The 14,620-nt window shown below is 44.0% G+C and overlaps 1 protein-coding gene across 1 annotated transcript in view; it reads left to right on the top strand.

Moving 5' to 3' along the window:
- The first annotated feature begins 6,754 nt into the window (after positions 1-6,754).
- The window catches only part of LOC113480200 (sodium/hydrogen exchanger 2-like), a 28,206-nt gene continuing 20,340 nt past the window's right edge, over positions 6,755-14,620 (top strand). The window contains exons 1-4 of the mRNA XM_026848821.1: positions 6,755-7,153; positions 8,663-9,126; positions 9,577-9,827; positions 14,175-14,392. Coding sequence (XP_026704622.1) covers positions 7,003-7,153; positions 8,663-9,126; positions 9,577-9,827; positions 14,175-14,392 — 1,084 coding nt within the window. The 5' untranslated portion in view covers positions 6,755-7,002. The remainder of the gene's footprint in view (positions 7,154-8,662; positions 9,127-9,576; positions 9,828-14,174; positions 14,393-14,620) is intronic.

Genomic DNA, 14,620 nt, shown 5'->3' with positions numbered 1-14,620 from the left:
TAAAATTGCAATACGTGGCTCTGAACTCCGTGAGGCCGTTCCCTCCAGCCCTCAGCAGTGCTGGCAAGTTAACCAGTGCAGGCTTTACGTGTTCGTTCTGTTAGTGTCACTGCGGTTGAATTAACCCCAAAGAGGGCTGCTGGCTTTAATTTCCCCTCTGCTGTTTCCACAGGGCTGGAAACACCGGCTTCGCTGTGAAATGTGGAGTTTTATTCAATGAAAGCTGAAGTTCTTCATTTTTAGCAGATGGTACGGCTCGAATTCACTCCTCATGCTGTTGTATTAGGCTTTTCTGCAAACTCCCAGGTCCCACTGTACCCAGCTGGAGGGAGCCCCAGACAGGTTTCCCAAGATCTAAGGCACCGCATATGCTTGGAGTTCCCTGCGATAGAAACGCACCCACAGAACATTGCTGATGCGTAAGCTCTGACTTACTATTTAGGGGTCCTTGACGGTCCTCAAAAAATTTCTTGTTTTGTGCAATAATATAATTTCTTAATATGCTCCGTTGCTATTTATTGTTCTCATTCCCCATCTGTAGTGACCACACACTTCTGCTTTGCGTTTTTAAGACACGCTGACCACTTATTTTCTTGCTCTGTCCATTGCTCAACCATATAAAGTTGATGTTTCAACAATTAATTGCTACTTTGAGATGTAACAAATGTTAACGAAAAAGAGTGAGAGGAAGCCCAGGCTCATGCCGGCTCTCGCTCTTTTTGTGTACATAAGCTATATTACTCTGTTGTTTCAAATAAATAACATTTGTGAGCTTAATGGAACAGGGAGCATAACTGCAGACTAATTTCCAAAAAATCTTGGCTTGTAGTTTTAAATTAACAGATTCTGCTCATTCTTCCTCTTTCCTGTGAGTTGAATTACAAAAAAAAACCCCACCTTTCCTGGAACAGAGAATGAAAACTTCAGTGTGAAAATTGTGTGGGTTAGACTGTAAAATAATATACCTGGATATTTGCACAGATGGTGTTTGATTGCTCAGAAAGGAAGCTGGCACAGCTCTGGTTCCCTTTGCTAGCCATTCGCCGCTCGAGCCCAGCTATTAAACATAAAGTCCAGGTCACTGATCACAGGCAGTGCCATCGCGCTGAAATGGCGCTCGGATAAATTTGTTGAATATTTTTATGTAACAAATACATCCTAGGAAGTAGCCACCTGCTTGTGTTTGTGTCACGAAAAGAAACCAGAGGCTGCTTTCGGCAGATAAAGGACTTCAGAGGAAGTTGCCGTCTCCTAGGAGTGCCCCTCCAGCCTGCCTCGGGGTATGCTGCCCTACATGGGACAGCGTGGGCTTGGAGAGCCGATAAATGGGGCCTGAGCTCCACACCCTGAATTAAAACATCCACGATATCACTGATAAATACACGAGCTTCAGGAGGCGTAACGTGCTCACACCTCTGAGATGAGGAATTATTGCGCTCGTGTATATTGGATCTGCCGCAACGTTTTACGACGTTTGCAGTCACAAGTTTCATGCAGGTGGCACGGCAGCTTGCCTGCTGATTCCCAGGTTTCGTTTTCCTCTTTGGCTCTTGCTTTGTTTTGGGATTACGGAACTATCGTGACATCGTGCACCATGACAACAGTCATACTCAGCGTTTGGCTTGTCCAGGCTGGTGTGTTTTCCTGGTGGTTGGTTAGCAGTTTGGTCAGGGGACAGGAAGAGTTGAGTAATCTGGCAGAAAATGGTGAATAACAAGAATTTCTTCCATCCTTCCTCTCAACTGAAGCTGTGTGTGAGGGAAAGCACCAAGAGCAGCTGCCAGACCACGGCTGAAGAAAGGCTGGAGGTTTGCAAAGACGTTGGCGTGACCCATGGGCATGACCTGTGCTCCTCCTGCCAGGGCAGGCTCCTGCAGGAGTTTGTTTCTCGCACCATGAAATACCTTCCGGGCTTGTTCTATCTAATGCCCAAGGCCTGAGCAGGAAAAATCTTCAGCTCTGCTGCCATGAGGAGAACTGGAAGGACCTGTGGAAGTCATATTGGTTTGGGCTCCTAATTAATGAGAAACAACTCCCATGTCATGGTTGACTCCTCTGGTTGGACTCAGCCTGTGGGTCTCTTCGACTGACCCACTCGCTGTACAGCACCGTGACCTGGAGATTTTTTGCACAGATTTAAGGACTTTAGTCTGATCGTATAAAAAGTAATGGTTATATTAAAAATATTATTTAATGGGAGAAATCTCATACCGCTGCTTGAATATGAGTGCAGTTTGCGATTGTGTGACTTCTGGATGCGTCTCTTGGCATTAAAAGTGTGGAGTTTAAATCAGAAAAATAGTTCCTAGATTACCAAAAAGGACAAGTATTAGTTGTTTTGTTGAGACCACAGTCACAGGCTTCTCCGGTTACAGTGCTGAAGAAAAATACTGAAGTCCATTTTACAAGTCATTTAAGCAATGGCTCAAAGTGCTCGAGCAAAAGCGGAATCCAAGCAGAAGTCAGCTTCAAAATGATTAAAGCTCTACTCAGCCTGGAATTGTCCTACAGGAGTTCTTTAAGACCGGGTTAATTAGGCAGCTGTTGGACACCCAGCTGTGATGCAGTCGGTTCGCAGATCTGCTCCACGGTGCTGCGCGGGGGAATGCGCCCCGGCTGTGTTTGCAGGGAGAGCGGTGTGGAAACTACGGGGAGCTGCATGGGAAAAAAAGCTAGATGCGAGGCAAGGAGAATATGGATCTTTTGGATCTTCCTAATGTTGATATGGGGAGGGACTTTTTGTCAAACTCCGTCCATTTCGGCAAGGTAAACCCAGCGGTGATAAATCTGCATCACGCAAGTCGGCGAAATGTTAAGCAACGAACCACAAAATCTGCATCTATTGTTGTATACGTCCTCTGCAGCTTCCTCGTGGTGAGAGTGTGGGCAAAGAGAATGTCTTATTCTTTTGATTTATTCTTCTTTACTCATTTCTTATTAATATTGCATTCGCTCAATGTCGCTTTGGTCAAATTCTTGCTAAAACCAGATTTTTTTGAGTGAAGTCACTGATACTAAATTAAATATACGTCCTTGCCCGGGCTCTGTGGGGTGCATGTGAGTTCAGCAGCACATCAATTCATCCAGCTCACTGCAACACCAAGTTCATTTCTCCATATATTCATGGCCTGTGCTATGCTGAGAAAAACCCTTGCCATGACTTTGAATTTTAGGGGGTTTCCATCCTTGCTGTCCAGAATAGCTGCGAGTGCAATCCTTCCTGGCAAGGGAAGTGTGATGAGGGGCTTGCTCTGAATTTCAGTTCCGATTTAAATCTTCTTGCTAAACTGCCTGTCTGCTTTACGTGTTTGTTGTGTTTGCTCGCAGGCTTGCCTGTGGATGGAAATGACATACTCTGCTGTCCCAGCTTCTTCGGAAGGAAGATCGGTATTTTAAGCGGAGTCTTCGCTGTGCGTATTAAAATGTAATGGAAAATGTAGGCAATGTGGAGGAGAAGCTGAAAAGTAAGGTGATTATATGTGAAAATATGAGCAGTTTCCATTCTGATGGGGGAAAAAGATTTTGCATGTTCTTAAACGAGAACGGCTTTCTCCAAATCTCAGACAACGTATGTGAAGAAACAGCCCTTCTGATGTCAGCGAGAAAAACTTGGAGTGCTTGTAGCTGAGTAAACACTTAAATGATTTCCTGACTGAAGGCCCAGATAATACAGAAAGTCTTTGTGGTACCATAGCTAAAAGGTTGTGGTTTTGTTTTTTTTTTTTTCTTTCTCCCTATCTGAGGCATGAGCTTATTCAGCGTTCTTTTAAAATTTTCAGTAGCTGATCTATGAATTTCAGGAGGTGACGGAAATTGAGGTTTAATTTATAATATTTAGAGTTTGTTGTTAAATGATACATGCAGAGGAGCTGGAGTATCCTTAGAAGTACTTACACATCAGGACGCTAAGATAAAAGATTTCACATCCTTCCTTCCGCTCTCAAAGTAAGTAAAGAAGAATAATTTGTTGCCATTGATTAAGGATTGCGAAAAGTTAAAACAATTAATTTACCCTAAGATTTTCATTGCAGGAGCCTGAATTCTGGTCACTGTTACCGTGTCGCGCAATTGTTCTTACAGTTCTCTTCGTGTGAGCAGGAGCAGGGTACCCATCAGTACAATTATGGGGATCAGAATCTGGCCCGGAAACCTCAAAACGTGTGGAAGCACATTACGTTAGGAAATAATGCAAGCGTGTCAATAAACATACGATCAAATGGTACTCGTGTTAAAAAGCTGTTCAATAATATCAATAGGCATTACAAGAGGAACAACACGTAGTCTGTTATCGTAGAACTTTGGAAAAACATTTTGTCTTTGGCTTTTGGTTTATTTATAACTAATATATAACGAACGGGGATACACGTAAGGGTTTGAGGGGAAGTAGAAGCTCATTTATATGGAACATCAGGGTAAAGCAATGCAAACCAGAAAAAATGAGGAGCTTCAAAACCCTAAAAGTGAACTTGAAGGTTCTCACTGCAATGAAATGCGATGTCCAAAATATTTTCAAGGAGCCTTTCATTATCCTTGCACAAGCCTAGGTACAGTTAAAGGGAGAAGGGAAATGGAGCTTTTGAGGAGATGCTTGAGGCTTCGCAGGATGAGAGCCAGTTCACGGAGAGAGGCTGCACTGATGAGTCTGCGTGGAGCTTGCTGCAGGGTTGTGACCCTCGTCAAAGAGAGGAGCAGAGGAGAAAAAGAGTGAAATAGGTTCGTTTAAAAACTTTTTCACAGGGCACTGGCTGAGGCTCTTTTCCCCTCTGTTGACATATTATTATTTTTTTTAAGAACCACGGTGTGTTTTGCTCTGTTGGGAGAGGTTTGGTGAGCGGTTAAGATAAATAAATATGCATGCATGTCTTTTTGCTTCTCCTGATAACCGTTGCGTGGTCCTTAAGGTCCTGATTTTATAAGTTAACTTATAAATATGGACCATATTTTAATATTATCCTCTCTGTTGACCTTCCTCAGATACTGTCCCAACACTGTTGTGGTTTTTTTTTTTTTTCTGGTTCCATTATCAAATAGATATTGATTCTATGCACTAAAACATTTTCCAGATAGCACTGTTGAACTCCCCGCTGCAGGTCTTTTTTTTTTTTTCCTCCAAGATGCAAACATTTTATTTTTGTCTTAAGGTAAATGTAAGCAAATGTAATTAACTTTCTTGTTCTTTTCCCAAGAGTAGCAAGAATCAAAACGGATTGTTTGGGAGTGGAGGGAAATGAGAGGCTGAGAAAACGCCTTTTCCTTGCCACCAAATGGAAAAAGTCTTTGAATTCCCAAATTTCGCACCGAATATTTCAGGAGGAGGAGGAAATATGATGGCTTGGCCTGCGAGCCCAGGCTCAGAACTCCTTCCACTGCTCTTAGCTATAAGTAATTTCTTATTTCCTTCTTAATTGCTTCTAAGAGCACTGTATTCTCCCTCCTTCAGAGTAACAAGGGATCCTGTCTCCTCGCCTCTTCCTCTCCTCCCCATCCCAGACTCTTTGGAATTGAACTATGGAACAAAGATGGAGAAAAGCCCTGTGGGATTTCTCTGCTCCGGGTGTCTGTCCTGCAGTTCTGTTTATTTTTTAAATATACAAAGGCCAAAATGGCACGCAGTTTAAAAAGCTTAAGTTTACTAGAAGACCACTCTAATGAGAGGAGTGTCGCTTTGCTTTAAAGTTAGCAAACGTGGCAAAGGCACACGGTAAATTCAAATTAACCATGGTAAAGTGGAAGGAAGTCACTCCTAGGGTGTGTCACTGCATTTCTCCTTTTCCCCAGAGTTTATCCTCCTCCCGCTTTACAAATCCGGTCAGAAACAGGGAGCCCACGTGGTACTGAGAAGCCCGGGATCTGCGTCTGCACGGGGCTGGGTTCTGGCTTTACAGCAGCAAAGTGGGTCACCAGCTTGTTATTGGCAGCTCAATTCGGGTGTCATTTAGGCAGCTGAAGAGAGACAAACAGGCCATCGATTGGTCTAGCAACAGCCCGGGGCCTCTCTATTTTAATTACATGTATTCTTTGGACCAAATTCATCCCTGTTGAAACATTGTCAACTTGAATGAAAGTCCAGAGTGAAGGAATTTGGCCCAATATATTTTTCTTTTTTTTTCTTCTATATTACTAATACATCTAACGCTGTTGCAAATGACTTCATTTTTGTCTCTGCGACTTTTCTATGCACGCTCACTCAGTTTTTGACGCTGCTTTTGAGTAGTGAAGAGAGATGAAGAGAACTTTTCATGTTAGCTCTCGGTATAGGATGAAGCATTAAGCAACTGTTGAAACTTATTCCTCCCGTACAGGTGACCTCTCTCCAGCACAACAGCTCTGTGTTCAGGATGAGAAAGCTGGGTGCTTTTGCTTGATTTACCAAACGGAGACTGGTTTTCAGTAGTGTTGCTGCTGTGTGTTCTCTCTGGGGGCACTGGAGAAATCCAGTGAAGGCTGCTGTCAGGTGAGTCTCTTTCTGTTCCATCAAAGCCTGGCTGCTCTAACAGCAGTGAAGATTTTTTAATTTTTTTTCCCCCCCCCTCCAGAAGGGTTTCTGAGGAACCAGAAGCCAAAATATGTCAAGAATTAGGACTCAAATGCAGCTTGTCTCTGTCTCGCATGCACAGATGGGCAGCTGGTCTAAGGGCGCACGAGGCGTTTCGTCAAGGAAGAATCTGCAGGAGGAGCCTCTGCCTGCTTGTCCACGCGGTGCCGAAGGCCACGATTCTCCCGCAGGATCTCCCAGCTGGAAACTAATGGCCCAGAGAGGAGGGTCAGGGTGAGGCGGGGCAGTTGCTCCTCTCTTTGAGTGACCCACATGCCCAGGGCGAGCCGAGCTCCCGCTCCCCAGCGACGCTCCCAACCGCTCGCCCGCAGCAGCCGGAGCCACCGAGCGGGAGCAGACGGCTTCCAGGGCAGAGGCCAGGCTGAAAAGTTACAGCTGCTCTCCTAGCTGGGTCCTTGCTCTCCTCCACCCTCCCAGCCACCGGGGTGAGAGCCCTGCGGGGCTCGATGTCGCTGCTGGAGAACACCAGCTGGGCTGCCGAGGAAACCCAGGGCAACGAGTCCTCAGAGCACGCGTTTTTCTCTCTGGATTATCAACATGTCCAAGTCCCCTTTGAGATCACGCTCTGGATCATGCTGGCATCCTTGGCCAAAATAGGTGAGCCACTGGGAGAGGGTGAGGAAGGCCGGGGTTCTCCGTTTGGGGTCGGTGTGGGCAGGGGTGGCCTCTGCTTCCCCTCTCCTCCACTCTTGGAGCCTGAGGTAACACGCCGAGTCCAAAGGATGCACATGCTGTGTGCCAGACGTACTGCATGCAGGGAAAGTCGCCACCCAGTTGCGTTTTTGCTTGTAAACGGTGGGTTTCCCCCTGTGTGCGGTGTTGCTGCTAGTAGGAAAATTATCAGGGTTTTTCCAAGCGTTTTATTTAACTGCAGTAGACACCAAGGTGTGCATCCATCTTCGTTAATGTGCCAGCTGCTCCGCGTGCAGGTTGTCCACTGACACCCTCACCTCGAAAGGAAGGCTCCGCGCTCTTCAAAAAGGGTGTCGCACCTGGCCAGCTGCAAGGAAAAAATTTAATCCATGTGCAGGGTGTTATACAGCCTAAAATAAAATTTTTCTGCATCAAGGAGGTTGTCTGTGCAACGACACATAAAATATTACGTTTTGTATAACTTGGTCCTGTCTTTTTTAATTTTTTTTTTTAATTCTCTGTGAAACTGGGTGTAGGAAAGTGGAAATAATTTTTTTTTTTGTGTGTGTGTGTCCAGGAATTGTGATCACTTCTGTTAAATTACTGCTGTAAAAGTTATTTTAGAGCTTTTTCCTTTTATTTTATTTTTTTTCCTTAAAAGGGCGAATTCTCTGAGATTCATTTAGATCCGAACTTCTTTCAGATGGAAGTGGTCTTTGCGTTGTGCTATTCTGCATATTGTATGATGAGATCTCATCTCTATTAACATGCGTGAAGAAATTATAATGATTACAGATTTTTTTTTTCCTCCCTAATTATACCTATTCCAATTTGGTTTGTTTGAATTTCTTTCTTTCTTTTAATAACTCACCTAGAGTACTTGTAGTGCTCGTCAGCGTTTCTCTCTAACATTGGGTTCTGCACAAGGCTGGATCGATTGGTCTTTTTTTAAAGTTACCTTTAGCTTTAAGTGTTTATGATTAAATAATATTGAAAGTAGCATCATTTATAATTAATGAGAATGCTTTCTTTTGGATGTATGGAATCTGCATTGTGTTTAAAATTAGCAGTTGCTATTTATGTTAGTGCTGAAGATGGCATACTAACTAGATTACATCATAAATAACTCCAAAGGCTTTTTATTTACGCAGGTTTAGTTTTTCCATGTGCGTATTACCTAAAAATATGTCTTAAGCCTTGTGCTATGATAACGCAACCTGAACCAATAGTAATTTTAGACAGTTTGCTGTTCTGAATATTCTTTCAGATTTTCTAGCCAATTTCCTATGGGGTGACTTGACCTTAATTGCGTGCATCTATTACTGCTACTCCACAGCCCGCTGAAGGTGGGAGCATGGGGAACTTCCTCACCCCAGCAAGGAGCTTACTGGTGCTCTTCAGCCGGTTTGGGCTGATGAGGTAACGTTGGCTTGTTTTGTTTTGTTTGTTTTTTTTCTATTCATCCCCTTCCAGGGTTTCATCTGTATAACAAGCTGCCTTCTGTTGTTCCCGAAAGCTGTTTATTGATATTTGTAGGACTCATCATGGGGGGAATCATCTATGGCTTAAATGACAAGTCACCACCTGTTATGGACAGTGACATCTTTTTCCTCTACCTCCTGCCACCCATCGTGCTTGACGCCGGTTACTTCATGCCCAGCCGCCCCTTTTTTGAGAACATGGGCACTATCCTCCTCTACGCCGTTGTGGGAACGATATGGAACGTGTTTGGGATCGGCTTTTCCCTGTACGGGATCTGCCAGGTGAAGGCCTTTCACTTGCAGGATGTGTCGTTGCTTCACAACCTCCTGTTTGGCAGCCTGATCGCCGCCGTGGATCCCGTGGCGGTGTTGGCGGTCTTTGAAGAGATACACGTCAATGAAAAGCTACACATTTTGGTCTTCGGCGAATCGCTCCTGAACGACGCGGTGACAGTGGTAAGGAGGAGCCTTTATTTTGAGTATTTAACTTTCAGAAGAAGGATGGGCTCGTGCTGAGAGGTGGGATGTGAGGTCTGAAGAGGGAAAAGGCATCAACAGCTGCTCCTAGCAGAGGACTTCTGGTCTGCTTCTCTGGCCTGAGGTCCTGAGGAGCTTTCAGGTGAACATCCCTTTGTAAGTCTGGAGGCAGAAATGTGTGTGAGTGCCACAGCACTCCCCTGGTAGGAACCTGACCTCCAGAGAATCGTAGAGTCATAGGATACCAGCTTAGAAGGGACCTCAAGGATCTTCTGCTTCAACCTTCCTTGGCAAAAGCACGGTCTGGACAAGATGGCCCCTGCACTGGCAGGAATCCCAGCAGTATATTTGAGTGTTATTGCTACATGTGGCTATGTCTGGTAAATATGTTGTTAATGGCTGTTTTTCTCTCTCATTTTTTTCCCCCAGGTGCTCTACAAGCTATTTCGATCTTTCTGTGAAATGCCAACCATCAAAAGTATGGATGTGTTTGCTGGAGTTGGAAAATTCTTTGTGGTTGGGCTAGGAGGAGTTTTAGTTGGTCTGACTTTCGGGATGACTGCCGCCTTTACCACACGATTCACCAAGGAAATCCGTGTCATCGAACCCCTCTTTGTCTTCCTGTACAGCTATCTTTCCTACCTCACTGCCGAAATGTTTCACCTTTCGGGGATCGTGGCGTAAGTATGTCCCAGCATCTCATCTGTCCAGGCAAACTTTCTGGCTATATTTAGTGAAATGTATGAAAAAAAGGGGTTAAAGTCAGTTTGCTTAGATGGAAATCTGTGTGTGGCAGCAAACAGCGAGTATAAAAGCGGGTGGAAGAGCTGAGAGGTGTGGCCCTGTTTCACACCTTACACGGTGGCACGTCAGTGGCAATAGCTGCAAGTCACAAGCCATCCCGGTGGCTACTGCTGGGCAAGCCTCCTCCGGCGGGTGGGTTTGTGTGGGTTATTGAGGCGTGTTTATTAGAGCTCCGTGGTTTGTGTTTGGAAACCCTTGGACGTTCAAGCAGCGAGGTGTCTAGTTGATTTGACAGAGCCAGAAGAGACTTTCTTGGCGGATTTCGTTATTTTCTGTGTGCAGCCTAGTCAAAACCAACATCTGAAGAGCTGCACGGAGTATTTAATCTGCTCTTTAGAAAGGTTTGGTCTTGGTTTGCAGCATGTCTGTTGTAACATCCTCCTCCTGATCTGCCTGCCCTATGAAGCAGCTCTACCTTTGGGTGGTGGCCCCAGAGGTGTGCGTGGTGGGGTGGGAGTTGTGTATCCCCCGCAGAGCTGAAGCCTGGAAATATTCCCACTGTTTGGGAGTGGAGGGCTCTAATGGCAACCTCTGCTTCGGAGATTCTCACGCACTGCTGGTAGCTCAGACACAGTTTGTGAGTTTGGCCTCCTGAGTGAGGGTGTCGTCCATCACCCCTCGCCGGTAACGCTGGAAATCTGCGGACTGATTTCAGTCGAAGATTTCAAGGGTACTGAACCCAAACTGCTTGCAGTTTAGTACAGCGCAGCCAGGCTTATGCACTCTTCAGTCTGAAAACCACTTCAGAGTACTGGCAGGCTCTTTGTGTGAAGGTTTTCTGTGAGGGTGGAGCAAGACGGGGCAGGCAGGGCCTGGTGCAGCATCCCACGCTGTACCAGGTACCATCTCATGGATTCCCTTGCAGCTTTTTGGATCGGCGAAGTGGGAGTCTTTGTTTCTGTAAATTTAGTCATTCACGATACAGTTAATTTTTCTTTTTACTGGGTAGGTCTTTCAATAAAAAAAGAATAATTTGGGGCCAGATCCTTCAGTTTTGGGAGAGGTTATTGAGCTTCGTGCTTACCTCGTTGTGCATTTCACTCGCAGAGCAGGTGCTGAGAAAAAAATAATCCCTCTGGTCAGAGAAAGCTCACCTTGGAAAGCAGAGACAGGTGAAAACCAGTCATTCAGCCCTAGTTTCTGGGGGCTGATATCTGTTGCGTTTGGTTCTCCTACCTAAATTAAGCCAGCTGGTGCTGAGGATCATAACCAACTATTTAATATTTCCCAAAAGACTATAAAGTGGGCTCGGACTGCGTTGATAGCCACAGTGTAAACAACTGTAGATCTGATAATAATGAAGATAAAAAGAAAATAAAAATATTAAGTCAGGTACCAGCTAGACACAGGAATATCCAGGAGATCTATTTAAAACCCAACGATACTGCTTTGGATATAAACCATTCCTGTGTCTTGCAGATTTTGTTTCCTTGAATGGTTAATAGGAGCAACATTCTGGCATTGCTGAAAACAATTCTAGCTCTGGGAATAGGTAAGAGAAGGCCTATTTATAGGAGCGTGAGACAGAACAGCGAAATAAATATGCTGCATAATCATCATGGAGCAGAAAACATTCAATCCTAATGGCGTCTACTTCTATCAATCACAATCTACTGTACCCATTATGGAACCCATTTTCTATTCTTTTGAATAATGCATTGTTTCTAAAGCAAAACAATTGCGAAGGCAGCCGATTCCTGCACTGCTGGTCTTGTAATTGCCAAATTATAAATGCCTCTTTTATGTATCTTGATTTCAAACAATCCATTCGTGACCGGGGAGTCCTGTATTATAAGAAGCAGATCTTGGCAGTTTGTTTCTTTGAAAAGTAATTTGATTGCCAAAAAAAAAAAAAAAAAATCAATTCTACATAGTCCAAAAAAAAAAAAAACAATCTGCTAAACAGTTCTGCAAATTTTTTTAGTTTGATTTTTTCTTTTTTCCTTTTTTTTATTTTCCCCCGCCTTGCTCTAGGGCCGGTGTCCATCTTTGAAGCTGTGACAGGACAGGTCCAGTTTACTCCCTCTCTGTGAATCTGGTGTGAATCCGTTCTCCAATCAGTGTTCCCAAACCATGGCTCTGGAAGTCACTTGCCCATAAATACTTGTTGGGTTTCTTAGTTCCTAACTGGAACTATTTCACTAACTACTTATGGAGGAAGAAGCAGAAGAATTTATTATTTTCTTTTCAGCCTGTGGTTCACTCCCTGTTATTTTTTTCTGGCTCAGTGCTTTAAGCAAAACGGGTCAGTCTAAAAAGGACAAATCAAAAAAGACCGATTTCAGGATATTTTTAAGAATTGGTACATTTTCTTAGGAGATGAAAGATGTGAACTCAAGCAGCATTAGATAAATTTATAAAAGTGTGTTTGAAAAAGTATGTTTTTTTTTTTCTTCTAACTTTTTTGCTGCTCCAACCAAATACCTGATAAGTATTTCCCCATAAGAGTGTTGCTGGTTTTCTTAGTGCTTTAAGTAAAGCAGAAATGAATGTAGCTGCTGTCCATTCCTTTGCCTTGGTCCAACAATAGATGCCGAGTTGTGGCAGTGAAGATGTGCAAGAGATTCACTGCTGAGCCAGAAGGACAGTGGCCCTTGCTCTGCCTTTGTTAGCAGCGGTGCAGAGTGGTTGACAGCATCTTCCTGAAATAAATAAATAGCTGTGGAGGAGAGAAACGGGGTCTCTGGTTTCATAGAGGTTATAAAACCACAACCAGAGCACAGTCAGCTCTGCCCGTCTGCAAACTGTCCTGTTTACTGGGGCCAGAGGGTTTTTTCTGCCAAAGCCCAAATAATGCGAAGAATCTCCTTTGTGATATTCTTGGGGTTAAATGGGATGTTTTCACTGCAAAGCAGTAGTTGCGTGGCTCTTTTCTGAATAGATCTTATCCTCTGAGAGGATACATTATGGATAATGTGCTCCGGAGGCCACCACCTATTTTAACAGCTATTTGCACCCTTATGGGTCACTTACCTGTCCTGGTCACAGCTGGGGTTTAAAGTCAGTCTGCCAGACCCAGATGTGCTGCTGCAAGCTGAGGATCTGCTCCTCCATGGGTGATGTAATGGAAAGAGAGTTACCACGATAGCCCCTGTGAAAGGAATTTTGAATGCAATAAAACTCCATATGGATGGCCTTGCCAAATACCAGTGGAAACCAGATCCCAGCAATGTAAAGCTGATTTGCTATTGCTGGCACAACATTTAAAACAAAATTTCTGTCCAGGTTAAAATATATATAAAAAAAAATATATATATATAAATGGAGCTTCGATTCTTTAAGCACTCAATTGTTTTGACCTTCTAAGATTGCTGGCCTGAAAACGTATTGATTTGAAAAGCTGAATGAATTAGGCTAATCACACGTACCTTGTAACTTGAAGAACCAATTATCCATGAAAAATTGCAAGGCAGAAGTTTTAATTGGTGCTGCGCACTTCTGAAGTGACCTTGGATATGCGATACCCGAGGAGGTCAGATGTTCCGACTATAGCAACAGCATTTCTTGGCTCATTGTGCAGCGTGCTTGAGCATTTTATTGTCTCTTGGTTGCTTGGAGCCGATGGCTTCCTAGCTGCGCCCCCCCAAAAATTACAGGTCAGGTCAGGCTTAGAAATACACAATGTGAGGGATGTTGTACTCTTGAGTTTCTCCAACTTTAGATTAAGTTTGGTCCCTTGGGTGAAGGAGCACGGCATCTGGGCTGCTCTTGAACTACACCAATTCTGAGTCCTACAAGAATCTGCTGTAGTGACCAGGTATCAGTCAAACTCACAGGAGTCCTCTTTACACATTTCTCGTGCTGAAAAAAAAAAAGTCTCCTCTTCCCTCAGGTGTCTTTCATCCAGGCAAAATAAGTGATGTGGGCTCCGAAACATGAAACTCTTCAGCCCGGGTGGTTAGAGCTTGGCAAAGTTAAAGAGCTGAGGACAGTTGATGGGAAGAGTTGGGTGTAGTTAATTCGGTATTGCTGTGTGGCAATAGATGGTGAGCTGTTTATCTGTTAAAAACCAGATTCAGACAGTTGTGGTCAACCTATGTAGTATCTTATCGTCCTGGTGGTCCTCCTGATATTTTGGACTTGATGTAGGAAGCAAATCACTGCCCAGTGAGATGTCTGTAAACACCTAAGACTTGATGAAGCCTATTTTTTTTATAAATGACAATGTGTTGGTTTCATGTTCTTAAGTAGAAAAAATTACTGGTTGCTTTTCATTTTCTCAGCATCATTGTTTGTGCCATGGGCATGAAACGTTACGTGGAGGCCAACATCTCTCTGAAGTCTCACACCACAGTGAAATACTTCATGAAGATGTGGAGCAGTGTTAGCGATACCCTCATCTTCATTTTTCTTGGAGTTTCCACCATTGGAGAAAATCATGAGTGGAACTGGCCATACATTTGCTTCACTGTCATTTTCTGTCTCATTTGGAGAGCACTAGGTATGGTAAAATTATAGTTGTTGTTTGTTTTGTTTTTTTTGGGTTTTTTTTTTTTTTAATATGTATATATTATTCTTTATGGGAGTAAAAAATGTGATTCCATTAAATGAGAGAACGTTCCTGCCCCTCCATCATCCTCTCCCGCTCGCTCTGTGCATGTTATCCCAGATGTCAATGCAAGGACTGAAGTGGGACACCCCAGCTGATGCTTCCCTCTTCCTCCACCTC

Source organism: Athene cunicularia (genome assembly GCF_003259725.1).
Source record: "Athene cunicularia isolate RWA chromosome 4 unlocalized genomic scaffold, athCun1 chr4_part3, whole genome shotgun sequence".
Taxonomy (NCBI): Eukaryota; Metazoa; Chordata; class Aves; order Strigiformes; family Strigidae; genus Athene; species Athene cunicularia.
This window is presented reverse-complemented; position numbering and strand designations above follow the sequence as displayed.